The sequence below is a fragment of the Oncorhynchus mykiss genome, chromosome 28, assembly GCF_013265735.2.
Source record: "Oncorhynchus mykiss isolate Arlee chromosome 28, USDA_OmykA_1.1, whole genome shotgun sequence".
NCBI classification, from domain to species: Eukaryota; Metazoa; Chordata; class Actinopteri; order Salmoniformes; family Salmonidae; genus Oncorhynchus; species Oncorhynchus mykiss.
In genome coordinates this window covers 40,100,993-40,127,566 of record NC_048592.1, presented here as the reverse complement: position 1 = coordinate 40,127,566, position 26,574 = coordinate 40,100,993, and the positions used below count along the sequence as shown (strand labels likewise).

General features: G+C 47.1%; 2 protein-coding genes across 3 annotated transcripts in view; both read left to right on the top strand.

Annotated features, from left to right (window-relative positions):
* Positions 1-365: 365 nt before the first annotated feature.
* Positions 366-12,166, top strand: LOC110509140 (ras-related protein Rab-12). The gene is made up of 6 exons (XM_036966923.1): positions 366-777; positions 5,170-5,230; positions 8,792-8,930; positions 9,512-9,601; positions 11,103-11,207; positions 11,961-12,166. The coding sequence occupies exons 1-6, from the start codon at positions 558-560 to the stop codon at positions 12,066-12,068; spliced, it is 723 nt and encodes a 240-aa protein (XP_036822818.1). The 5' UTR covers positions 366-557; the 3' UTR covers positions 12,069-12,166.
* Positions 12,167-24,418: 12,252 nt separating this feature from the next.
* Positions 24,419-26,574, top strand: part of LOC110508256 (microtubule cross-linking factor 1-like) — a 129,782-nt gene continuing 127,626 nt past the window's right edge. For both annotated transcript variants that reach the window (XM_036966544.1, XM_036966545.1), the window contains exon 1: positions 24,419-25,962. In XM_036966544.1, the coding sequence (XP_036822439.1) occupies positions 25,009-25,962 (954 nt within the window). In that variant the 5' untranslated portion in view covers positions 24,419-25,008. The remainder of the gene's footprint in view (positions 25,963-26,574) is intronic.

Here is a 26,574-nt window from a genome sequence, read left to right as displayed (position 1 = left end):
TTTATAGGGTTAAATAGTGGAATGGGTGGTGGGTTTTTATAGGGTTAAATAGTGCAATGGGTGGTGGGTTTTTATAGGGTTAAAGAGTGGAATATTGGTGTGTTTTTATAGGGTTAAATAGTGGAATGGGTGGTGGGTTTTTATAGGGTTAAATAGTGGAATGGGTGGTGGGTTTTTATAGGGTTAAATAGTGGAATGGGTGGTGGATTTTTAGAGAGGGCCAATGTTGTATTATTGTATCAAAATAATATAATGTAGAAAAGACATGAATGGCCTCACACACACCAGTACAGTAGGTGGCGATGTAAGCCACCTGAAAGTTGGACGCGATCCTGCCAACCAAATCCCAACGAAGAAGAAGAAGACTGGCGAGGTTCTATGGTGCCTGCGGTGACGTAATGAACATGCTCCCAGGATCCGCTTGACAGTCAGCAGCTAAACAACATACTTGGAAGTTGAAAAACTTTCCTGAACTAACTCGTTTAAAAGACTAGAGAAAAGTGATATTCTCCCATTTTAAAGCGTATATAGCTAGGGGTTCAAATGTGTAATTATTGATGGATTCGAGGTATGAAATCAAGCGGATGGCCGGTGGCGGGGGATCAGCGAATGCTTCCCCCGCTTTGGGGGCACAGTCGCGCCGCAGGAAGATGCCGCCGAGGCCCGCTGATTACAAACTTCAAATTATCATTATCGGCTCCCGTGGCGTGGGAAAAACCAGTCTAATGGAACGATTTACAGACGACACTTTCTGTGAAGCATGCAAATCAACTGTTGGTAAGGAATGGTCATCTAATGTCCTTTACTAGCCAAACTATCTGAAAGCAAGTTATGTTGTTTTGATCCAAGTCTAGTCATGTTTGCGTTGCATGACTTGTCAGTGAGAAATGCAACCAACCTTTATCGTTGAACAGCTACTTACTGTGGGGTGGGTATAATTTGTTACGTTCAAAACAGGAATTTGTTACACAAACTTCATAAATAACAAGGTTGTTCAATAAACAACGCATACAAACGTTGTTTAACTGCAGAATAAGATGCCAGGGGTAAGGAGTGGGTTAATGTCATGGAGTTTTTCACTCACTAGGTTTTATTCCGGAAAATGTTTGTCCTCACTCCTGGTATCCTATGGACAAACGTTAAGAATAAACTACGTGGTGATACGTTGATGCCTATTTCGTTAACTAGTTGAATTGATCATGCTACTTTTGTATGCGTTGTTTGTTGAACAACCTTGTTATTTATGAAGTTTTTGGAACAGATTCCTGTTTTGAACGTAACACAAAGTATACCCACCCGCTCTCTACTGTGTGGCCATGGTAGTTGACAAAAGTTGTAGTAAAATCTTATCTGAAAAGCAGAAGTTGGTAAATAACTAAAAGGAAAGACTGCCATATGGTGAATTACCCTTGAGAATGTGTTGACACTAATCTGTCCAACAGAGCAGCCATCTAGTACTACTGTAACTTGAGCCATGTCCAGCAGATGTAGCAGTACGACCACAGATAGAACAATGAGACAGATATGTCACCGGATGTATAAATGTGAAGCATCCGCTTGACGTTTCCACTCACTACCAAATATGGCCGACAGTGGGAGAAGCTTGAATCGAGATTCATTCTTACCGAAATTCTGCATATTTTATCATCGATGAAACATTTGTCCGCAATTACATTTTTCGGTACCCAAAACTACAAACTGTTATGAACAGAGTGGACTAAGTTATGTAGACTTTTACCCATTGCAAAAGCGAATTGAGTTACCACGCATGCGTACTTCACGCAGGAGGCGTTCCCTGACGGAAATATGTAGATGAACTCTAGAACGCGTCAATAGGAACTCGCTATGTCGTGATTGGCTCTGCCCACTTTGACTCAATAGTTCCCGTTGGAAAAGACAGGCTGTGGTGTATCTGGGTTTAGTTATGCAAATCTTTGGTACTACTGACTGAGGGAACGAACTGTTCTCTTTGCTAGAGATTGTTGTTGTTAGGTCAGTGCATTTAAAGGTCTGATTGGTTTGGGTTCGATTCGTAAAAAAAAAAAAAACGGATTTAATTTTGATAATTAATAAATAAATAAATAAAAACATGAAGTGCATTTTGAAATGATGTTACAATGATTTTAGAGCTTTTTAAAGTTAATTCCAAAACCAAAAATAGTGAACATTCAATTGCCAAAACATTGAAAATATTCCATTGTCTCTGTCAGGTCCACATTGGGTAGACACCAATTGGGGGGGGAAAAGGAAATTACTATGAAATACTACAATATTTAGTTGTATATATTACTTCGTTTTTTATTTGATGACGTAATTATTTTAAATTCCTTAAAGTCATCTCAACTCTGCTCAGGCAGTATCAGAGCACTAGAGTAGAGCACTAGAGTAGAGCACTAGAGTAGAGCACTAGAGTAGAGCACTAGAGTAGAGCACTAGAGTAGAGCACTAGAGTAGAGCACTAGAGTAGAGCACTAGAGTAGAACACTAGAGTAGAGCACTAGAGTAGAGCAGTGCAGTAGAGCACTAGAGTAGAGCAGTGCAGTAGAGCACTAGAGAAGTGCAGTAGAACACTAGAGCAGTGCAGTAGAACACTAGAGCAGTGCAGTAGAACACTAGAGCAGTGCAGTAGAACACTAGAGCAGTGCAGTAGAACACTAGAGCAGTGCAGTAGAGCACTAGAGTAGAGCAGTGCAGTAGAGCACTAGAGTAGAGCAGTGCAGTAGAGCACTAGAGTAGAGCAGTGCAGTAGAGCACTAGAGTAGTGCAATAGAACACTAGAGTAGTGCAATAGAACACTAGAGCAGTGCAGTAGAACACTAGAGTAGAGCAGTGCAGTAGAGCACTAGAGTAGAGCACTGCAGTAGAGCACTAGAGTAGTAGAGCACTAGAGTAGAACACTAGAGTAGTAGAGCACTGCAGTAGAGCACTAGGGCAGAGCACTAGAGTAGAACACTAGAGTAGTAGAGCACTGCAGTAGAGCACTAGGGCAGAGCACTAGAGTAGAACACTAGAGTAGTAGAGCACTGCAGTAGAGCACTAGGGCAGAGCACTAGAGTAGTAGAGCACTAGGGCAGAGCACTAGAGTAGAACACTAGAGTAGTAGAGCACTGCAGTAGAGCACTAGGGCAGAGCACTAGAGTAGAACACTAGAGTAGTAGAGCACTAGAGTAGAACACTAGAGTAGTAGAGCACTGCAGTAGAGCACTAGGGCAGAGCACTAGAGTAGTAGAGCACTAGGGCAGAGCACTAGAGTAGAACACTAGAGTAGTAGAGCACTGCAGTAGAGCACTAGGGCAGAGCACTAGAGTAGAACACTAGAGTAGTAGAGCACTGCAGTAGAGCACTAGGGCAGAGCACTAAAGTAGTAGAGCACTGCAGTAGAGCACTAGGGCAGAGCACTAGGGCTGAACACTAGAGTAGTAGAGCACTGCAGTAGAGCACTAGGGCAGAGCACTAGAGTAGAACACTAGAGTAGTAGAGCACTGCAGTAGAGCACTAGGGCAGAGCACTAGAGTAGAACACTAGAGTAGTAGAGCACTGCAGTAGAGCACTAGGGCAGAGCACTAGAGTAGTAGAGCACTAGGGCAGAGCACTAGAGTAGAACACTAGAGTAGTAGAGCACTGCAGTAGAGCACTAGGGCAGAGCACTAGAGTAGAACACTAGAGTAGTAGAGCACTAGAGTAGAACACTAGAGTAGTAGAGCACTGCAGTAGAGCACTAGGGCAGAGCACTAGAGTAGTAGAGCACTAGGGCAGAGCACTAGAGTAGAACACTAGAGTAGTAGAGCACTGCAGTAGAGCACTAGGGCAGAGCACTAGAGTAGAACACTAGAGTAGTAGAGCACTGCAGTAGAGCACTAGGGCAGAGCACTAAAGTAGTAGAGCACTGCAGTAGAGCACTAGGGCAGAGCACTAGGGCTGAACACTAGAGTAGTAGAGCACTGCAGTAGAGCACTAGGGCAGAGCACTAGAGTAGAACACTAGAGTAGAGCACTAGAGTAGAGCACTAGGGCAGAGCACTAGAGTAGAACACTAGAGTAGTAGAGCACTGCAGTAGAGCACTAGGGCAGAGCACTAGAGTAGAACACTAGAGTAGTAGAGCACTAGAGTAGAACACTAGAGTAGTAGAGCACTGCAGTAGAGCACTAGGGCAGAGCACTAGAGTAGTAGAGCACTAGGGCAGAGCACTAGAGTAGAACACTAGAGTAGTAGAGCACTGCAGTAGAGCACTAGGGCAGAGCACTAGAGTAGAACACTAGAGTAGTAGAGCACTGCAGTAGAGCACTAGGGCAGAGCACTAAAGTAGTAGAGCACTGCAGTAGAGCACTAGGGCAGAGCACTAGGGCTGAACACTAGAGTAGTAGAGCACTGCAGTAGAGCACTAGGGCAGAGCACTAGAGTAGAACACTAGAGTAGTAGAGCACTGCAGTAGAGCACTAGGGCAGAGCACTAGAGTAGAACACTAGAGTAGTAGAGCACTGCAGTAGAGCACTAGGGCAGAGCACTAGAGTAGTAGAGCACTAGGGCAGAGCACTAGAGTAGAACACTAGAGTAGTAGAGCACTGCAGTAGAGCACTAGGGCAGAGCACTAGAGTAGAACACTAGAGTAGTAGAGCACTAGAGTAGAACACTAGAGTAGTAGAGCACTGCAGTAGAGCACTAGGGCAGAGCACTAGAGTAGTAGAGCACTAGGGCAGAGCACTAGAGTAGAACACTAGAGTAGTAGAGCACTGCAGTAGAGCACTAGGGCAGAGCACTAGAGTAGAACACTAGAGTAGTAGAGCACTGCAGTAGAGCACTAGGGCAGAGCACTAAAGTAGTAGAGCACTGCAGTAGAGCACTAGGGCAGAGCACTAGGGCTGAACACTAGAGTAGTAGAGCACTGCAGTAGAGCACTAGGGCAGAGCACTAGAGTAGAACACTAGAGTAGAGCACTAGAGTAGAGCACTAGGGCAGAGCACTAGAGTAGAACACTAGAGTAGAGCACTAGAGTAGAGCACTAAACTATAGCAGTAGAGCACTAGGGCAGAACACTAGAGTAGTAGAGCACTGCAGTAGAGCACTAGGGCAGAGCACTAGAGTAGAACACTAGAGTAGTAGAGCACTGCAGTAGAGCACATGTCTACTTTTTTCAGGCTCTTTCTCTCTCCCTCTTCCCTCTCCCTGCAGGAGTAGATTTTAAGATCAAGACGGTGGAGCTGAGAGGGAAGAAGATCAGGTTGCAGATCTGGTGAGTCAACAGGAAACAGGAAGTCATCATCAGTCAGTCTCTTTAATAACTTCCTGGTGCATTTCCTCTGTCTCACTGTTCTGTCTCACTACCTCACACAGACTGACTTACTGCACAGTAGTGTACTGGACTGTACCCATTGATCTGGGCTCCACCACTGTCAGTCAGCCTCCATGTAACCCTGCTCTACCTAGGGTACAGCAAATCAAATGAAATCAAATTGGATTTATTAGTCACATGTGCAGAATACAGTGAAATACTGACTTATGAGCCCCTAACCAACAATGCAGTTTAAAAACAATATGGATAAGAATAAGAAATAAAAGTAACAAGTAATTAAAGAGTAGCAGTAAAATGACAATAGCGAGACTATATACAGGGGGGGGTACCGGTACAGAGTCAATGTGGAGACTATATACAGGGGGGTACCGGTACAGAGTCAATGTGGAGGCTATATACAGGGGGGTACCGGTACAGAGTCAATGTGGAGGCTATATACAGGTGGTACCGGTACAGAGTCAATGTGGAGGCTATATACAGGGGGGTACCGGTACAGAGTCAATGTGGAGGCTATATACAGGGGGTACCGGTACAGAGTCAATGTGGAGGCTATATACAGGTGGTACCGGTACAGAGTCAATGTGGAGGCTATATACAGGGGGTACCGGTACAGAGTCAATGTGGAGGCTATATACAGGGGGGTACCGGTACAGAGTCAATGTGGAGACTATATACAGGGGGTACTGGTACAGAGTCAATGTGGAGACTATATACAGGGGGTACCGGTACAGAGTCAATGTGGAGACTATATACAGGGGGTACTGGTACAGAGTCAATGTGGAGACTATATACAGGGGGTACCGGTACAGAGTCAATGTGGAGGCTATATACAGGGGGGTACCGGTACAGAGTCAATGTGGAGGCTATATACAGGGGGTACCAGTACAGAGTCAATGTGGAGGCTATATACAGGGGGTACCAGTACAGAGTCAATGTGGAGGCTATATACAGGGGATACCAGTACAGAGTCAATGTGGAGGCTATATACAGGGGGTACTGGTACAGAGTCAATGTGGAGGCTATATACAGGGGGTACCGGTACAGAGTCAATGTGGAGGCTATATACAGGGGGTACCGGTACAGAGTCAATGTGGAGGTTATATACAGGGTGTTACGGTACAGAGTCAATGTGGAGGCTATATACAGGGGGTACCGGTACAGAGTCAATGTGGAGGCTATATACAGGTGGTACCGGTACAGAGTCAATGTGGAGGCTATATACAGGGGGTACCGGTACAGAGTCAATGTGGAGGCTATATACAGGGTGTTACGATACAGAGTCAATGTGGAGGCTATATACAGGGGGTACCGGTACAGAGTCAATGTGGAGGCTATATACGGGGGGGTACCGGTACAGAGTCAATGTGGAGGCTATATACAGGGTGTTACGATACAGAGTCAATGTGGAGACTATATACAGGGGGTACCGGTACAGAGTCAATGTGGAGGCTATATACAGGGGGTACCGGTACAGAGTCAATGTGGAGGCTATATACAGGGGGTACCGGTACAGAGTCAATGTGGAGGCTATATACAGGGGGTACCGGTACAGAGTCAATGTGGAGGCTATATACAGGGGGTACCGGTACAGAGTCAATGTGGAGGCTATATACAGGGGGTACCGGTACAGAGTCAATGTGGAGACTATATACAGGGTGTTACGGTACAGAGTCAATGTGGAGGCTATATACAGGGGGTACTGGTACAGAGTCAATGTGGCTATATACAGGTGGTACTGGTACAGAGTCAATGTGGAGGCTATATACAGGTGGTACCGGTACAGAGTCAATGTGGAGGCTATATACAGGGGGGTACCGGTACAGAGTCAATGTGGAGGCTATATACAGGGGGTACTGGTACAGAGTCAATGTGGAGACTATATACAGGGGGTACCGGTACAGAGTCAATGTGGAGACTATATACAGGGGGTACCGGTACAGAGTCAATGTGGAGGCTATATACAGGGGGGTACCGGTACAGAGTCAATGTGCAGGGGAACTGGTTAGTTGAGGTAGTATGTACATGTAGGTAGAGTTACTAAAGTGACTATGCATAGATGACAACTGAGAGTAGCAGCGGTGCGAGAGGGGGAGGGGCACTGCAAATAGTCTGGGTAGTCATTTGATTAGGTGTTCAGGAGTCTTATGGCTTGGGAGTAGAAGCTGTTTAGAAGCCTCTTGGACCTAGACTTTGGCGCTCCGGTACCGCTTGCCGTGCGGTAGCAGAAAGAACAGTCTGTGACTTGGGTGGCTGGAGTCCTTGACAATTTTTAGGGCCTTCCTCTGACACCGCCTGGTATAGAGGTCCTGGATGGCAAGAAGCTTGGCCCCAGTGATGTTCTGGGCCGTACGCACTACCCTCTGTAATGCCTTGCGGTCAAAAGGCGAGAAGTTGCCTTACCAGGCAGTGATGCAACCATGCTCTCGATGGTGCAGCTGTAGAACCTTTTGAAGATCTGAGGACCCATGCCAAATCTTTTCAGTCTCCTGAGGGGGAATAGGCTTTGTCGTGCCCTCTTCACGACTCTCTTGGTGTGTTTGGATCATGTTAGTTTGTTGGTGATGTGGACACCAAGGAACTTGAAGCTCTCAACCTGCCCGCACTACAGCCCCGTCGATGAGAATGGGGGCGTGCTCAGTCCTCTTTTTCCTGTAGTCCACAATCCTCTCCTTTGTCTTGATCACGTTGAGGGAGAGGTTGTTATTCTGGCACCACACGGCCAGGTCTCTGACCTCTTCCCTATAGGCTGTCTCGTAGTTGTTGGTGATCAGGCCTACCATTGTTGTAGAGTAGAGGTCGACCGATTAATCGGAATGGCCGATTTATTAGAGACGATTTCAAGTTTTCATAACAATTGGAAATCTGTATTTTTGGACACCAATTTGGCCGATATAAAAAAATATATATATATATAAATGTGTTCCTAATTCAAGTTCCAGTCTGATATGTGATGTGTCCTGTCTCCAGCTAATAGATCCAGTCTGATATGTGATGCGTTCTGTCTCTAATAGATCCAGTCTGATATGTGACGTGTCCTGTCTCTAACTCATGGATCCAGTCTGATATGTGATGTGTTCTGTCTCTAATAGATCCAGTCTGATATGTGATGTGTCCTGTCTCTTATGGATCCAGTCCGCTTTCATCCCTCCTTTCCACCCTGCCTCCTTTCACCCAGCTTTGAGATTTTCGTCCCTTGGTCCCTCCCTCCACACAGCTCTAAGCATCAACCTCTCCTTCCTTCTACCCCTCCCTTAAACTCTCCCCTCCCCCGTAATCAGAAACATTCCCTTTAAGTGAGATTATTTTTTTTAACCATTCCTCTCCCTTACTGAACGGGTTGTCCTGTCTGAACTAGTTTCATTTGGCTTGAAAAAAAAAACATGACTATGACATCAGACAATGAGAGGTGCTGCTGAACTCATAGATCCAGTCTGATATGTGACGTGTCCTGTCTCTAACTCATGGATCCAGTCTGATATGTGACGTGTCCTGTACCTCCAGGGATACAGCTGGTCAGGAGAGGTTCAACAGTATAACCTCTGCCTACTACCGTGGGGCCAAAGGGATAGTACTGGTCTATGATATCACCAAGCAGGAAACCTTCGACGACCTTCCCAAGTGGATGAAGATGATCGACAAGGTCAGACTAAAAACTCTTGGAACAGCTTTTGATAGCTTGGTGGGCTTTCAGAGAGTGAGTTTTAGAATCCCAATGTAGTAGAGCAGTGTTTCCCAACCCTGGTCCTCCAGTACCCCCCCCACCCTGGTCCTCCAGTACCCCCCCCCCCCACACACCCTGGTCCTCCGGTACCCCCCCCCCCCCCCCCACCCTGGTCCTCCAGTATCCCCCCCCAACCCTGGTCCTCCAGTATCCCCCCCCCCCACCCTGGTCCTCCAGTACCCCCCCCCCCCCCCCCCCCCCCCCCCAACCCTGGTCCTCCAGTATCCCCCCCCACCCTGGTCCTCCAGTACCCCCCCCCCCACCCTGGTCCTCTAGTACCCCCCCCACCCTGGTCCTCTAGTACCCCCCCCGACCCTGGTCCTCCAGTACTTCTCCCCCCCGACCCTGGTCCTCCAGTACTACTCCCCCCCCCCCCCCCCCCCCCCCAACCCTGGTCCTCCAGTACCCCCCCAACCCTGGTCCTGCCTTCCTTCCTTCCTTGTCAGAATGCTTTTTAGAGGACATACTAGTGCACTAATCTCTCCTCTTTCATTGGTCAGTATGCTTCAGAGGAGGCAGAGCTGCTGCTAGTGGGGAACAAGCTGGACTGTGAGACAGACCGCATCGTCACTAAACAGACTGCCGAGAGGGTGAGTTACACACTGATCTAGGATCAGATAACCGACGTTATCCTCGCCTCAAATCATTAGAGGGAGGAAATGTATCAATGAGGTCAGAGTTCCATCTCTCCGCTTCACAGCTCTGTATGGGTTTTGACTGACAGACGTTTTGAACTAGAGCACTGCGCGAAACGACATGAAGTCGACCCCATCCCGCCCATTCATTGGGTAACTTTTGTTGTTTTCTGAGTGAGGGGAAATGCTGTAAGTCAAGAGGAGTCGATATGTTCTGAAAGAGGAGACGTTGAGGACCAGAATGCACTCCGTTCTATTCTCACCAAAATTACAATCTGTCTGAAGTGCGTCTTGAAAGCCTAACACTGTAAGTTTTGTATTTTATAACTTAGCTAGCCCACCTGACCCAGATTGCGATTTATAATGGATCGTTTTTAGGATTGTGTTAATCAGCAACAGTAGTTGTGTGATGGTGGGGATGCAGGGCTGTGTTCCAAACAAAACAAAATGACAAATGTCCTTGACTTCAGTTCCTCAACGACACAGCTAGGAGAGCTACAAAAAAAACACCTTTTATAGTTGGAGGATACGTCCTTGAGTCTTAAAACGGACTTGAAATGACTTGGAAATGACTCACAGAAAGAGAGTCGTGTGTCGACTTGGAGACTCCAGTTAGTCCTCTCCCTCAAACCCTATCTCCAAACTGTTCTCTTTCAATTGCTACCATTGTTATGCAATTGCTTTTATAGTTGTTCTGTTAGAAACGTTTCAATTTAGCCCTATCCATATAGGCCAATTCCCACGAGTGTAAAGGGTTAATTCCTTCTCTAGATTAAACACAGACGTTGCTCCTGTTACAATTGCTCACCTCATCAATGCACAATGTAAATGTCACTGCTTCCTTCACATTCCTCTGAAGATCCACTGAAAAATCTGACAGTTAAGGAAAAATCTTCAGTTGTACATTACCCAGAGTTCTGAGTGCTTTAAAATTTGGTCAGGAGCCTCCCAAGTGGCACAGAGGTCTAAGGTACTGTGTCGCAGTGCTTGAGGCGTCACTACAGACCCGGGTTCAATCCCAGGCTGTGTCCACAGCTGACCGTGACCGATGAGGCGGCGCACAATTGGCCCAGCGTCGTCCGGGTTAGGGGAGGGTTTGGCCGGCCATGATTTCCTTGTCCCATCGCGCCCTAGCGACTACTTGTGGCGGGCCGGGCGCATAGTCGACATAGTCGCCAGCTGGACGGTGTTTCCTCCGACACATTGGTGCGGCTGGCTTCCGGGTTAATCGAGCAGTGTGTCAAGAAGCAGTGCGGCTTGGCAGGGTCGTGTTTTGGAGGACGCATGGCTCTCGACCTTCGACCTCTCCCGAGTCCGTACAGGGAGATGCAGCGATGGGACAAGACTGTAACTACCAATTTGATATCACGAAATTGGGGAGAAAAAAAGGGGTAAATTATAATCTTGCCTTATACCCCGGGAAACAACACTACAGAAGTTCCATTTCTCTCCGCAGTTTGTCTCCAGGATATCTGGGTTGCGATTCTGCGAGGCTAGTGCCAAGGATAACTTTAACGTGGAGGAGTGCTTTCTAAAACTAGTGGACGACATTCTAGCAAAGGTGAGTAGTTACATCACTGTGCTCTTGTTGTCTCTGCTATAACTAAAAATATATATTTTATTATTTTCAATGTCATGATTTTTTTTTTTCAGTATTAGTTAGGAAATCAATAGTTTCCTGTTACTGTACGTATATTATTAAGTGAAAATAGTCTACAATGTGTTTTATAGTATTGTGATTAGTCATTTTTGTTTGCCACACCAACTGCTGCTTTAAGCATTGACTCAGACAAGGAAGGATGTCGTTGAACCCTATTTTCTATTCTTTGTGATCTGGTGATCAGGTGTGTACCTATTAACTACTTCTTCTTCCTGTCTACTTCCTGTCTACTTCCTGTCTACTTCCTGTCTTATTCCTGTCTACTTCTGGTCTACTTCTGGTCTACTTCTGGTCTACTTCTGGTCTACTTCCTGTCTACTCCCTGTCTTCCTCATGTCTACTTCCTGTCTACTTCCTGTCTTCTTCCTGTCTTCTTCCTGTCTACTTCCTGTCTACTTCCGGTCTTCTTCCTTTCTCACCAAATGCCTGTGGAGTATTTCCTAAAATGTTTTCCTAGAATTCCCAATATTGTCTTGTGTGTTACTGTAGCCTGTAATACCATGTAGCTGTAGCCTGTAATACCATGTAGCTGTAGCCTGTGATAACATGTAGCTGTAGCCTGTAATAACATGTAGCTGTAGCCTGTAATAAAGACGTTCTGTTTCTACTGTCTGTTAACTTCCTGTTCTGTGTTCTGTCTTCCTGTCTCATCAGATGCCTCTGGAGATTCCCAGTAGGGAGCTTTCCAACAGTATCCTGTCTCTGCAGCCTGAACCAGACGTTCCTCCTGAGCTCAACCCGCCACGCATGCGCTGTTGCTGAGACCCCCCTTCCACCTCCACCATCCTCCCTCCACCCTGCTGAGACCCCCCTACCCCTTCCACCATCCTCCCTCCACCCTGCTGAGACCCCCCCTACCCCTTCCACCATCCTCCCTCCACCCTGCTGAGACCCCCCCTACCCCTTCCACCATCCTCCCTCCACCCTGCTGAGACCCCCCTACCCCTTCCACCTCCACCATCCTCCCTCCACCCTGCTGAGACCTCCCTACCCCTTCCACCATCCTCCCTCCACCCTGCTGAGACTCCCCCTACCCCTTCCACCTCCACCATCCTCCCTCCACCCTGCTGAGACCCCCCCTACCCCTTCCACCATCCTCCCTCCACCCTGCTGAGACCCCCCCTACCCCTTCCACCTCCACCATCCTCCCTCCACCCTGCTGAGACCCCCCCTACCCCTTCCACCTCCACCATCCACCTTGCTGAGACCCTCCTACCCCTTCCACCTCCACCATCCTCCCTCCACCCTGCTGAGACCCCCCCTACCCCTTCCACCTCCACCATCCACCTTGCTGAGACCCCCCTACCCCTTCCACCTCCACCATCCTCCCTCCACCCTGCTGAGACCCCCCTTCTACCTCCACCATCCTCCCTCCACCCTGCTGAGACCCCCCTACCCCTTCCACCAGCCTCCCTCCACCCTGCTGAGACCCCCCTACCCCTTCCACCATCCTCCCTCCACCCTGCTGAGACCCCCCTACCCCTTCTACCATCCTCCCTCCACCCTGCTGAGACCCCCCTACCCCTTCCACCTCCACCAGCCTCCCTCCACCCTGCTGAGACCCCCCTACCCCTTCCACCATCCTCCCTCCACCCTGCTGAGACCCCCCTACCCCTTCTACCATCCTCCCTCCACCCTGCTGAGACCCCCCTACCCCTTCCACCTCCACCAGCCTCCCTCCACCCTGCTGAGACCCCCTACCCCTTCCACCATCCTCCCTCCACCCTGCTGAGACCCCCCTACCCCTTCCACCATCCTCCCTCCACCCTGCTGAGACCCCCCCCTACCCCTTCCACCATCCTCCCTCCACCCTGCTGAGACCCCCCTACCCCTTCCACCTCCACCAGCCTCCCTCCACCCTGCTGAGACCCCCCTACCCCTTCCACCATCCTCCCTCCACCCTGCTGAGACCCCCCTACCCCTTCTACCATCCTCCCTCCTCCCTGCTGAGACCCCCTACCCCTTCCACCTCCACCATCCTCCCTCCACCCTGCTGAGACCCCCCTACCCCTTCCACCATCCTCCCTCCACCCTGCTGAGACCCCCCTACCCCTTCCACCATCCTCCCTCCACCCTGCTGAGACCCCCCCTACCCCTTCCACCATCCTCCCTCCACCCTGCTGAGACCCCCCTACCCCTTCCACCTCCACCATCCTCCCTCCACCCTGCTGAGACCCCCCCTACCCCTTCCACCATCCTCCCTCCACCCTGCTGAGACCCCCCCTACCCCTTCCACCTCCACCATCCTCCCTCCACCCTGCTGAGACCCCCCCTACCCCTTCCACCATCCTCCCTCCACCCTGCTGAGACCCCCCCTACCCCTTCCACCTCCACCATCCTCCCTCCACCCTGCTGAGACCCCCCCTACCCCTTCCACCATCCTCCCTCCACCCTGCTGAGACCCCCCTACCCCTTCTACCATCCTCCCTCCACCCTGCTGAGACACCCTACCCCTTCCACCTCCTCCCTCCACCCTGCTGAGACACCCTACCCCTTCCACCTCCTCCCTCCACCCTGCTGAGACACCCTACCCCTTCCACCTCCACCATCCACCCTGCTGAGACACCCTACCCCTTCCACCTCCTCCCTCCACCCTGCTGAGACACCCTACCCCTTCCACCATCCTCCCTCCACCCTGCTGAGACCCCCCTACCCCTTCCACCTCCACCCTGCTGAGACACCCTACCCCTTCCACCTCCTCCCTCCACCCTGCTGAGACCCCCCCTACCCCTTCTACCTCCACCATCCACCCTGCTGAGACCACCCTACACCATCCACCATCCACCCTGCTGAGACCACCCTACAACATCCACCATCCACCCTGCTGAGACCACCCTACACCATCCACCATCCACCCTGCTGAGACCACCCTACACCATCCACCATCCACCCTGCTGAGACCCCCCCTACCCCTTCCACCTCCACCATCTTCCCTGCTGAGACCCCCCCTACCCCTTCCACCATCCACCCTGCTGAGACCACCCTACACCATCCACCCTGCTGAGACCACCCTACACCATCCACCATCCACCCTGCTGAGACCACCCTACACCTTCCACCTCCACCCTGCTGAGACCCCCCTACACCATCCACCATCCACCCTGCTGAGACCCCCCTACACCATCCACCATCCACCCTGCTGAGACCACCCTACACCATCCACCTCCACCCTGCTGAGATCCCCCTACCCCTTCCACCATCCACCCTGCTGAGACCCCCCTACACCATCCACCATCCACCCTGCTGAGACCCCCTACCCCTTCCACCTCCAACATCCACCCTGCTGAGACACCCTACTCCTTCCACCTCCAACATCCACCCTGCTGAGACCCCCTACTCCTTCCACCATCCACCCTGCTGAGACCCCCCTACACCATCCACCATCCACCCTGCTGAGACCCCCTACCCCTTCCACCTCCAACATCCACCCTGCTGAGACACCCTACCCCTTCCACCTCCAACATCCACCCTGCTGAGACACCCTACTCCTTCCACCTCCAACATCCACCCTGCTGAGACCCCCTACTCCTTCCACCATCCACCCTGCTGAGACCCCCCTACACCATCCACCATCCACCCTGCTGAGACCCCCTACTCCTTCCACCTCCAACATCCACCCTGCTGAGACCCCCTACTCCTTCCACCATCCACCCTGCTGAGACACCCTACTCCTTCCATAACACTATACACAATCTTAAAATGATAACTAAAACATTTTTAAACAGACATAATAAGTCTATAAATAAATAATTATGTGGCATGATACTGCAATTAACATTTCCCTCTGACCATCAAATGTTATTCTTTTCTTTCTGGGCCTCCACCCTGCTGAGACCCCCTACTCCTTCCACCATCCACCCTGCTGAGACCCCCCTACACCATCCACCATCCACCCTGCTGAGACCCCCTACTCCTTCCACCTCCACCATCCACCCTGCTGAGACCCCCCTTCCACCTCCACCATCTACCCTGCTGAGACCCCCCTACCCCTTCCACCATCCACCCTGCTGAGACACCCTACCCCTTCTGGCCACCGGAGGGCAGCAGAACCCTTCTGGCCACCGGAGGGCAGCAGAACCCTTCTGGCCACCGGAGGAGAGCAGAACCCTTCTGGCCACCGGAGGGCAGCAGAACCAAGCAGCAGTCTGGAAGCCTCCCAAATTGCACTATTCTCTTCATAGTGCACTTTTGACCAGTTTTTCTAGGGGACAGGCTGTCATTTGGGACGTAGGCTCAGGTGTTCCTGCTTAGACACACCTGCTCTGATAGACGTCCTCCCAGTTCTACTTCTGGGGCTGTATGATATGACACACACACACACACTAACTAATACAGAGACCTTGTTAAGACACACACACACACACACACACACACGTACAGTATACACCTGTACACACACACACACACACCTGTACACACACACACACACACACAGAGTATACACCTGTACACACACACACGTACAGTATACACCTGTACACACACCTGTACACACACACACATACAGTATACACCTGTACACACACACAGTATACACCTGTACACACACACACACAGTATACACCTGTACTCACACTTGCCCCAGACTACTTCATCCCGGGGTCCGCTTGGTTAGCTGTGCCTTGCAGCCAGGTGCATCCTAGTTAGAGAGAGAGAGAGAGAACCCTATGGTAGCCACTGCATGATGCAAACACACACACACACATTCACACACACACACATTCACATGGAGACAACTAGAGAAAAGAAACGTGACTGAGGGAGTGGAGCTCCTTGTTCCTCCTCCTATGTAGACCTAGTAACTGTAAGGACTCTGTATCTCTACTGTACAACAAGGAACAGGGACACGTGTCATATTGCACAATTACTTATTTAGGTACATTTTGACGGAAATGTATTTTTGTACATAGTTTAATATAGACAGTTTTTTTTTTTAAATGCTAAATTATCACGTAGTAACTCTAATTAGGTCAAAAATACAAGTAGACACGGTAGTTAGTGTAGAATCAGATGTACAGTACCAGTCAAAATGTTGGACAAACCTACTCATTCAAGGGTTCTAGAACATCTACTCATTCAAGGGTTTTTCTTTATTTAAAAAAAACTATTTTCTACATTGTAGACTAATTGTGAAGATGTCAAAACTATGAAATAACACATATGGAATCATGTAGTAAAAGTGTTAAACAAATCAAAATATATTTGAGATTCTTCAAAAGTAGCCACCCTTTGCACACTCTTGGCATTCTCTCAACCAGCTTCACCTGGAATGCTTTTCCAACAGTCTTGAAGGAGTTCCCACATATGCTGAGCACTTGTTGGCTTATTTTCCTTCGCTCTGCGGTCCAACTCGTCCCAAACCATCTCAACTGGGTTGAGGTCGGGTGATTGTGGAGGCCAGATCATCTGATGCAGCACTCAATCACTCTCCTTCTTGGTCAAATAGCCCTTAAACAGCCTGTAGGTCCTTGTCCTGTTGAAAAACAAATGGTAGTCCCACTAAGCGCAAACCAGAAGGGATGGCGTATAGCTGCAGAATGCTGTGGTAGCCATGCTGGTTCAGTGTGCCTTGAATTCTAAATAAATCCCTGACAGTGTCAACAGCAAAGCACCATCACACCACCTCCTCCATGCTTCATGGTGGGAACCACACATGCGGACATCATCTGTTCACCTACTCTGCGTCTCACAAAGACACAGCTGTTAGAACCAAAGATCTCGAATTTGGACTCATCAGACCAAAGGACATTGTTTATTGGCCCACACAAGTCTCTTCTTATTGGTGTTCTTTAGTAGTGGTTTCCTTGCAGCAATTAGACCAGGAAGGCCTGATTCACACAGTCTCCTCTGAACAGTTGATGTTGAGATGCGTCTGTTACTTGAACTCTCTGAAACATTTATTTGGGCTGCAATTTCTGAGGCTGGTAAATCTAATGAACGCATCCTCTGCAGCAGAGGTAACTCTGGGTCTTCCTTTCCTGTGGTGGTTCTCATGAGAGCCAGTTTCATCATAGCAATTGATGGTTTTTGCAACTGCACTTGAAGGAACTTTCAAAGTTCTTGAAATGTTCCGGATTGACTGACTGTCATGGCTTAAAGTAATTATGGACTCGTTTCTCTTTGCTTATTTGAGATGTTCTTGCCATAATATGGACTTGGTCTTTTACCAGATAGGGCTATCTTCTGTATACCACCCCTACCTTGTCACAACACAACTGATTGTCTCAAACACAAAGGAAAGAAATTCTACAAATGAACTTTTAACAAGGCACACCTGTTAATTGAAATGCATTCCAGGTGACTACCTCATGAAACTGGTTGAGAGAATGCCAAGAGGGTGTAACGCTGTCATCAAGGCAAAGGGTGACTACTTTGAAGAATCTTAAATATAAATGTTTGGGTTACTACATGATTCCATATGTGTTATTTCATAGTTTTGATGTCTTCACTATTATTATATTATCCAAACTTTTGACTGGTACTGTATATGTTGTCATTTTGGGGCTGACGTGGATATTCAATCAGAAAACCGGCATTTTGTATTGGACAGGACCATCTGTATCAACAATTTCAACGTGTGTTTGTTTTTTTACGGACAATAATGCCAAATCGCCTGTATCGTGTTAATTAACAGTGCATTAGGAAAGTATTCAGACACCTTAACTTTTTCCACATTTTGTTAAAGTTACAGCCTTATTCTAAAATGGATTAAATAAAATAATGTCCTCATCGATCTACACACAATACCCCATAATGACATCACAATACCCCATAATGACATCACAATACCCCATAATGGCAAAAACAGAAATACCTTATTGACATAAATATTCAGACCCTTTGCTATGAGACTCAACATTGAGCTCAGGTGCATCCTGTTTCCATTGATCGTCCTTGAGCTGTTTCTACAACTTGATTGGAGTCCAGCTGTGATAAATTCAATTGATTGGACACAATTTGGAAAGGCATACACCTGTCTATATAAGGTCTCACAGTTGACAGTGCACTTCAGAGCAAAAACCAAGCCATGAGGTTGGAATTGTCCGTAGAGCTCAGAGAGGGGATTGTGTCGAGGCACAGATCTGGGGAAGGGTACCATTGAAGGTCCCCAAGAACACAGTGGCCTCCATTCTTAAATGGAAGAAGTTTGGAACCACCAAGACTTTTCCTATAGCTGACCGCCCGGCCAAACTAAGCAATCGGGGGATAAGGGCCTTGGTCAGGGAGGTAGGTGACCAAGAATGGTCACTCTGACGGAGGTCCATAGTTCCTCTGTGGAGATGGGAGAACCTTCCAGAAGGACAACCATCTCTGCAGCACTCCATCAATCAGGCCTTTATGGTAGAGTGGCCAGACAGAAGCCACTCCTCAGTAAAAAGGCACATGACAGCCCGCTTGGAGTTTGCCAAAAGGCACCTAAAGGACTCTGACCATGAGAAACAAGATTCTCTGGTCTGATGAAACCAAGCATCACGTCTGGAGGAAACCTGGCACCTTGCCTACGGTGAAGCATCGTGGTGGCAACTAGTTAGGATCGAGGGAAAGATGAACAGAGAAAAGTACAGAGAGATCCTTGATGAAAACCTGCTCAAGACCTCAGACTGGGTGGGCGAAGGTTCACCTTAGATCAGGACAACGACCCTAAGCACACAGCCAAGACAACGCAGGAGTAACATCGGGACAAGTCTTTGAATGTCCTTGAGTGGCTCAGCCAGAGCCCGGACTTAAACCCAATCGAACATCTCTGGAGAAACCTGAAAATAGCTGTGCAGTGACACTCCCATCCAACCTGACAGGGCTTGAGAAGATCTGCAGAGAAGAATGAGAGAAACTCCCCAAATACAGGTGTGACAAGCTTGTAGTGTCATACCCAAGAAGACTCAAGGCTGTAATCGCTGCCAAAGGTGCTTCAACAAACTACTGAGTAAAAGGGTCTGAATACTTCTGTTGTTTCAGTTTTATATTTTTTATGAATTTGAAGAAAAAAAATCTAAACCTGTTTTTGCTTCATTGAATAACATTTGAGTAGATTTTAGAGTAAGGCTTTAACGTAACAAAAAGTGAAGCGGTCTGAATTTTTTCCCAGAATGCACTTTGTGTTGCCTTACATTCATTATGAATGGCTTGGTTTTCTGTTCCGGTTGTTTTCAGTGTTAACCCTTATCAGTGCCACTCCTGGGGTCACATTCATTATGAGTGGCTTGGTTTTCTGTTCCGGTTGTTTTCAGTGTTAACCCTTATCAGTGCCACTCCTGGGGTCACATTCATTATGAGTGGCTTGGTTTTCTGTTCCGGTTGTTTTCAGTGTTAACCCTTATCAGTGCCACTCCTGGGGTCACATTCATTATGAATGGCTTGGTTTTCTGTTCCGTTTGTTTTCATTGTAGTGTTTTGCACTACAATCCACGATAGCTAGTTCAGGTCCTATGCTGAAGTGAGGCAAGGCAGGGTAAGATGGATACAGTATTAAACTAGATAGCATCACTAATAATGCCCAAATACCTTGTTTTCAGTGTTAACCCTTATCAGTGCCACTCCTGGGGTCACATTCATTAGTGCACACTATACCAAAACCGTTTTGCAAGAACAAAAAAAAAAAAACTTTTTCCCCCTAATTGGGTTAGTCCCCTATTTCAGTCTGTCAATCTCTATGAAGATGGGAGGTGTCTACATACAGTCAGTCACAGGGTTCTCTCTTTGTACAGACTCCAAAAAAAACATGTTGCTTTTGAAGTACACTTTATTTTTGGTACTAATATTGTCATGGTAATGTAATTATCCTCATGTTTTTCACTTCCTCTTAAGTTGAAATACCACTAAAAAAAAAGTGATCCGTGTCCCTCCATAGATATGTTACACTTTCTGTGTTGCATTGTAGAACAGACAGAAATGAAAGTGTAAAGACGACATGTTCATTTTGTCGTCGGGGAAAGTTTTTGGTGGTGCAACATTCAGTATTGGGATGAATTGATTTTGAGTGACTCGATTTGGCTCGTGTAGATCATTTTAATGGTGAACTACTTCTCAAATTCAACATGGTAGGTCTACGTAGATCAAGCCCCAACAAGAAACGATTGAAAGGGTCAAAAACAAGAAATCTCTGTGAAGTTAAAGATATGTGTTTTGGAATGCTTTTGGACCCGTTACACCAGCTATCTGGGGAGGATGGACTCTTGTCATTGTGACTTTAGTAATAGTTGTATTTAGTAATAGTTGTCTTTAGTAATAGTAGTAATAGTTGTCTTTAGTAATAGTTGTCTTTAGTAATAGTTGTCTTTAGTAATAGTAGTAATAGTTGTCTTTAGTAATAGTTGTCTTTAGTAATAGTTGTCTTTAGTAATAGTTGTCTTTAGTAATAGTAGTAATAGTTGTCTTTAGTAATAGTTGTCTTTAGTAATAGTTGTCTTTAGTAATAGTTGTATTTAGTAATAGTTGTCTGTAGTAATAGTTGTATTTAGTAATAGTTGTCTTTAGTAATAGTAGTAATAGTTGTCTTTAGTAATAGTTGTATTTAGTAATAGTTGTCTGTAGTAATAGTTGTATTTAGTAATAGTTGTCTTTAGTAATAGTAGTAATAGTTGTCTTTAGTAATAGTTGTCTTTGGTAATAGTTGTCTTTGGTAATAGTTGTCTTTGGTAATAGTTGTCTTTGGTAATAGTTGTCTTTGGTAATAGTTGTCTTTGGTAATAGTTGTCTTTAGTAATAGTTGTCTTTAGTAATAGTTGTCTTTAGTAATAGTTGTCTTTGGTAATAGTTGTCTTTGGTAATAGTTGTCTTTAGTAATAGTTGTCTTTAGTAATGGTTGTTTGAAAGGCCTCAGATTGAAGGTTTATACCTTTCAACCGTTAGTGAAATGTCAGTGATGGAAATGTTGGATTGGTTTTGAGTCAAGAAAGGCTGCCTCTCAAATTGATTGTTGTCTAGATTGTCCTATCAATATACACATAATAGTTTAGGTCAAAATGCATAGTTAAGATACAGGTAACTGCCAAAGAAAGGATACGTTTGAAAACCGGTGCTTCCAGTGTGGTTCCTGAGTTAATTAAGCAATTCACATCCCATCATTATTAGGGTCCCATCTTCAGCTGCTACACTGGTCCAACCCCCAAGGCACTGGTCATTGCTGATTGGCTAGTCCAGTACATCTTTTAGAATCTAATGCCCGACCTTACTTGACTGTCACCAGCTGGACTGTTACCAGCTGGACTGTTACCAGCTGGACTGTTACCAGCTGACTGTCACCAGCTGGACTGTCACCAGCTGGACTGTCACCAGCTGGACTGTTACCAGCTGACTGTCACCAGCTGGACTGTCACCAGCTAACTGTTACCAGCTAACTGTTACCAGCTGACTGTCACCAGCTGGACTGTTACCAGCTGGACTGTCACCAGCTGGACTGTCACCAGCTAACTGTCACCAGCTGGACTGTCACCAGCTGGACTGTCACCAGCTGGACTGTCACCAGCTGGACTGTCACCAGCTGGACTGTTACCAGCTGGACTGTTACCAGCTGGACTGTCACCAGCTGGACTGTCACCAGCTGGACTGTCACCAGCTGGACTGTTACCAGCTTCCTGTCACCAGCTGGACTGTCACCAGCTAACTGTCACCAGCTTCCTGTCACCAGCTTCCTGTCACCAGCTAACTGTCACCAGCTGGACTGTCACCAGCTGGACTGTCACCAGCTGGACTGTCACCAGCTGGACTGTCACCAGCTGGACTGTCACCAGCTAACTGTTACCAGCTAACTGTTACCAGCTAACTGTTACCAGCTAACTGTTAGGCTATGATAACATGAACTCTAATTGAACCCTTTGAGCTGTCCTGCTATTGTTTATTGTTTTCTTTGTGGTATTTATTTGTGGTTCTTGGAAGTGTTTCTGGTGCTTATGGGTTACGGGTTACATACAGGGGTGGAATTGACATGTAAAAAATCTCAGCATTTTTGAGCTGAATGCCCAGTGATACAACGGTTGTGACTCGCCTTTTTCCCCACCTTCAATTCCACTCCTGGTTACATGTTTTAGATTGTTAGATTGAGAAGGAGTCCGATCAAGTATAAATCAATCAATCAAAAGATCGATAGATTGATTGAGATCAAGTATTTAAATAAATGTACACTAACCCCCCCCCCCCCCCCAATTAGTAATAAACATGGCATTGACCATCTCTGGTTGTCCTACTATAACCATCTCTGTTCTACAGACAAGTCTATCTATACTCTCTGTTGTCCTACTATAACCATCTCTGTTCTACAGACAAGTCTATCTATACTCTCTGTTGTCCTACTATAACCATCTCTGTTCTACAGACAAGTCTATCTATACTCTCTGGTGTCCTACTATAACCATCTCTGTTCTACAGACAAGTCTATCTATACTCTCTGGTGGGGGGGTTCGGAAGAGGAGAGGGATTGGCCTTGCGGCTCGCGTTGGCCTGACGGCTCGCGTTGGCCTGACGGCTCGCGTTGGCCTGACGGCTCGCGTTGGCCTTGCGGCTCGCGTTGGCCTTGCGGCTCGCGTTTGGCAGGTACCTGTTACACACATCCTTTTAAAGCTGTAATCTACTCAAACTGACACGTCTGTTTGAGATATTACCACAACTACAACAACAAAGTGATTGCAAACAGCCAACATTGTCGTCGTCCCCCCCCCCCCCCCCCCTCTGACATCATTGCACATGTGATTAGAACAGCAGTAGATGTCCTGCTATTGATTTTCCCTTGGTGATCCTCAACACTGCTTCACCAACACTACTTCATCAACCCATAACAACGATGCTGGGGGAGGACCGTGTCCATGTGTCCCCCCCCCCCCCCCCCCCCTGCAGATTCCATCTTTTTAAAGATGAAAGACAGTACTGTGTATTAGAGTTGGGGTTCATTTGTATTAAACTCAGTGACTTATTAAGGAAATTTATATGAATTTAAAATTGAATTTTGTAAAATAAGTTTTCATATAAATGTCTGGTTTTATTTCAGTTTACTTAGAAGTATTTTTTTTTCGAATTATAGTTTACTTCCTGAATGGACCGACTTCAATTCACCTCAACCCTGCTTTTATATAAAACAAGTTTGAGTTATTTGGAAAATAAAAAAAAACAGTTGTCATGTTTTGAAGTGGATTTTGGTATTGCTAACATTTTTTGTTGTTGCATTCTTTAACTAATGAAGTGCGAATAAAGATATATATTTATTACCCAAACTGCTCTGTTGTTCAATGTGTTGATGCATGCTGCTGTTTCACAGTTAGACCACCTGCCATTGGTTTTGCTCTCCTTTATGTTGACATTTTATATTTAACCAGGCAAGTCAGTTGAGAACAAATTATTTATTTACAATGACGGCCAGCCAGGGAACAGTGAGTTTAACTGTCTTGTTCAGCGGCAGAAAGACAGATTTTTACCTTGTCAGCTCAGGGGATTCGATCTAACAACCTTTTGGTTACTAGTCCAACACTCTAACCACTAGGCTACGCTGCCACACCAGGAAAATGCAGTGTCCCATAGAGATTTAAGCATAAAGACCTGGTGGCATATGGCCTATATATCATGGCTAAGGGGTGTTAGGAGTTTAAAAACGGTATTACCAAAACTACTGAGTGAGGATGACAGTAGACCACCGGACAGTGCTGTTTGATAGTGGATATAAACACTACTAAAATGTATTTTCTTCTTTGAAAGTGAAGGATTTATGTGAATTAAATATATGTTTTCTGCCTCCGTTTGCTATTTGAAACTCCGTTTGTTGACGTCAGCATTTCGGTTACATAGAAACCATTATAAACCCCACAGCACCTGCTTCAGCACCGTCTCTTGAGTATTTCCCCTTTCATACAACAACCACTTGCTCATTTTCTAAAAAGTTTTGTAGTAGGACAATATAGGTATCTTTATAATACAATTGAACAGGGTATGGAGAGGAACTACTACTGGGTAGTGGATGAGTGACTCACTTTTTGATATCCGTCATCTTAAATGGTGTGCGTTCGTGCTTGTCTCTCGTGCGTGACTGAGTGTGCGATATTGGGGCATGCGCACGAAGGCACGTCTGACCTGGGTGCCATGTTTTCGGTATTTGTGAGAAATAACGCGCATGCGCCCTGGTAGGAACCACCGCACGGCCGGCGTCAGGCTCGAGACGGCAGGGATTGCAGATTTTCCCTGTCAGACAGACGGAAGGAATGAGAAAGGGCGAAGGACTGGGGAGCCACTGACACACGGACAGACAGGGGCCCAGAGAGAGAGAGAGGACGAGATGGAGGAATGAAGGAATCATATCAGGGAATAAGAAAACGGCTGGATTAATAATTGAAACCATTACACTTTACAACCAGCGACACCGCAGATGCCATCTGTTTAGCATCGGTTTGTGCAATAATCCCGTGTATTGCCGCGATTCCTTCATTCAAGGAGAAAAAGCGGAGAGCCACCTGGCTACTATCATAGAGCGGAGTACAATGACAACCTGGTGAATGTAGGATAATCTATCTAACCAACGGAATGCAATACAACCGGAATAAAGGACCGTTCCGGGTGAGCATCACCAACCGGGAGTGATGAGAAGAACCACGGGGAGACAGGACCGTGTTTCTGCTGTCGCCTGTCAAGGGTATTCTTCCTGTGTGTTGTGGACTGAACATTTATTCTTCCAGCACCCTCCTCCTCCTCCCCTCCTCCACCGGTGTCGTCTGGGGGTTGTAACATGGAGAGCTCCAGTGGCTCTGGGATCAGCGAATCCACCAAACCGCCAAACCACCAGTTGGAGAAGAAACGGTTAAACCGAGCATCGTCTCCGGCCAGGCCGTTCCTGAAGGATGTCCACTCCTTCCGCTCCTCGCCCAAACCAACGGTTATCGTACCAAAATCCCCCAAACTGACCAAGCATCAGCACTCTTCTCCTGTGCCCGTGTCATCCAATCAAAGCCGCATCACCAGGCGCACCCCAACCGGAGCGAAGGATAACAAACCAGCCGCGGTGAAAAGTCACAGCACCAAGTCCTCCACAGGCACGAAAAAGACTGTTAAGGTCATCCAACATGCAGCCCCGGAGCATAAAACGACCACCGCCAGCAAACCGACTTCGGACAGCAGTCCACACCTCGCCCTCAAAGCCAAGAAGAGTAAAATAGCCACTCTGACCGCGTCTCACCACCGCCCACTCAGCCATGCCTCACCAATCCGCGTCCCAACCGGTGCTATCCCTGTCGGCAGGGTCAGTCAGACGGACAGCAACTCCGATCTCTCCGACTGTCCCTCTGAGCCCCTATCCGAAGAACAACGCCTGACCGCGGCCGCCAGCAGCGACGGGGAGTCGGGGGGCTCTGGGTCCAGCGACAGGGATCATGTGGGAGCGGATTATCCTCTGCAGGCAGGAGCATCAGCAACAGACGCGGCAGGGGCTACTGCTTGTAGTGGTGGGCTTTCATTGCGCACCGCGGAGGGTAGCGCGGAGGGTGCGGTAGTGGCAGCAGCGGGGAAAGGCGGCATGGCTCAGGCTCCAGGAGCAGGTGCTCACGGTCACGGAGGAGATGGGAGTAAACAGGAGAAATCATCAACAAGCGCACCATTTATAAAACCGGAATGCAGCAAGGAGATAACCGATGAGGATTTGATACGGGAAATCGAAGACCTACGTTCTGAAAACGACTACCTCAAGGTAAAGAAGGCTGTGGGAATGATTTATATTTCTCATAAATTATCACAGTCTCTTATTTATGGCAATAGATCGTGTGTAAATCCATAGTGTTGTTTCTGCATCGCCAATTGCTGTAGTCAGTGTAGGCTGCTGTAGTAGTAATAGCCTCATTGATTATAGTGTTATATTTGCAGCCACTGAATCACTGTATCATTTTTTTGAATGACTTCAGATCCTCACTGTTGGTTTGCAGTGACATTTACCTGCTATTCGCTGATGGCTCCTGTTGATATAGTTGACTACCGTCTGGTTGTGTGTTGGAACCTAGAAGTCTGCTTGGGACATGATGTATCATCAGGTTATTGATGTTCTCATCATTTAAATCCCAAATGAGATGTGTCTTTCATCACAAAAAAACCATGGTAACACAATAATAATCTTCAATCTCATCGTGTTTTTTTTTTTTTAATGGTCTGAAAAATATCTGTCTTTTAAATTAAATAGATTTTGAATGGTCAAAAAAACATTTATTCTCTAAATTAAATAGATTTTAAATGGTCAAAAAAACATTTATTCTCTAAATTTAAAAGATTTTGAATGGTCAAAAAAACATTTATTCTCTAAATTAAATAG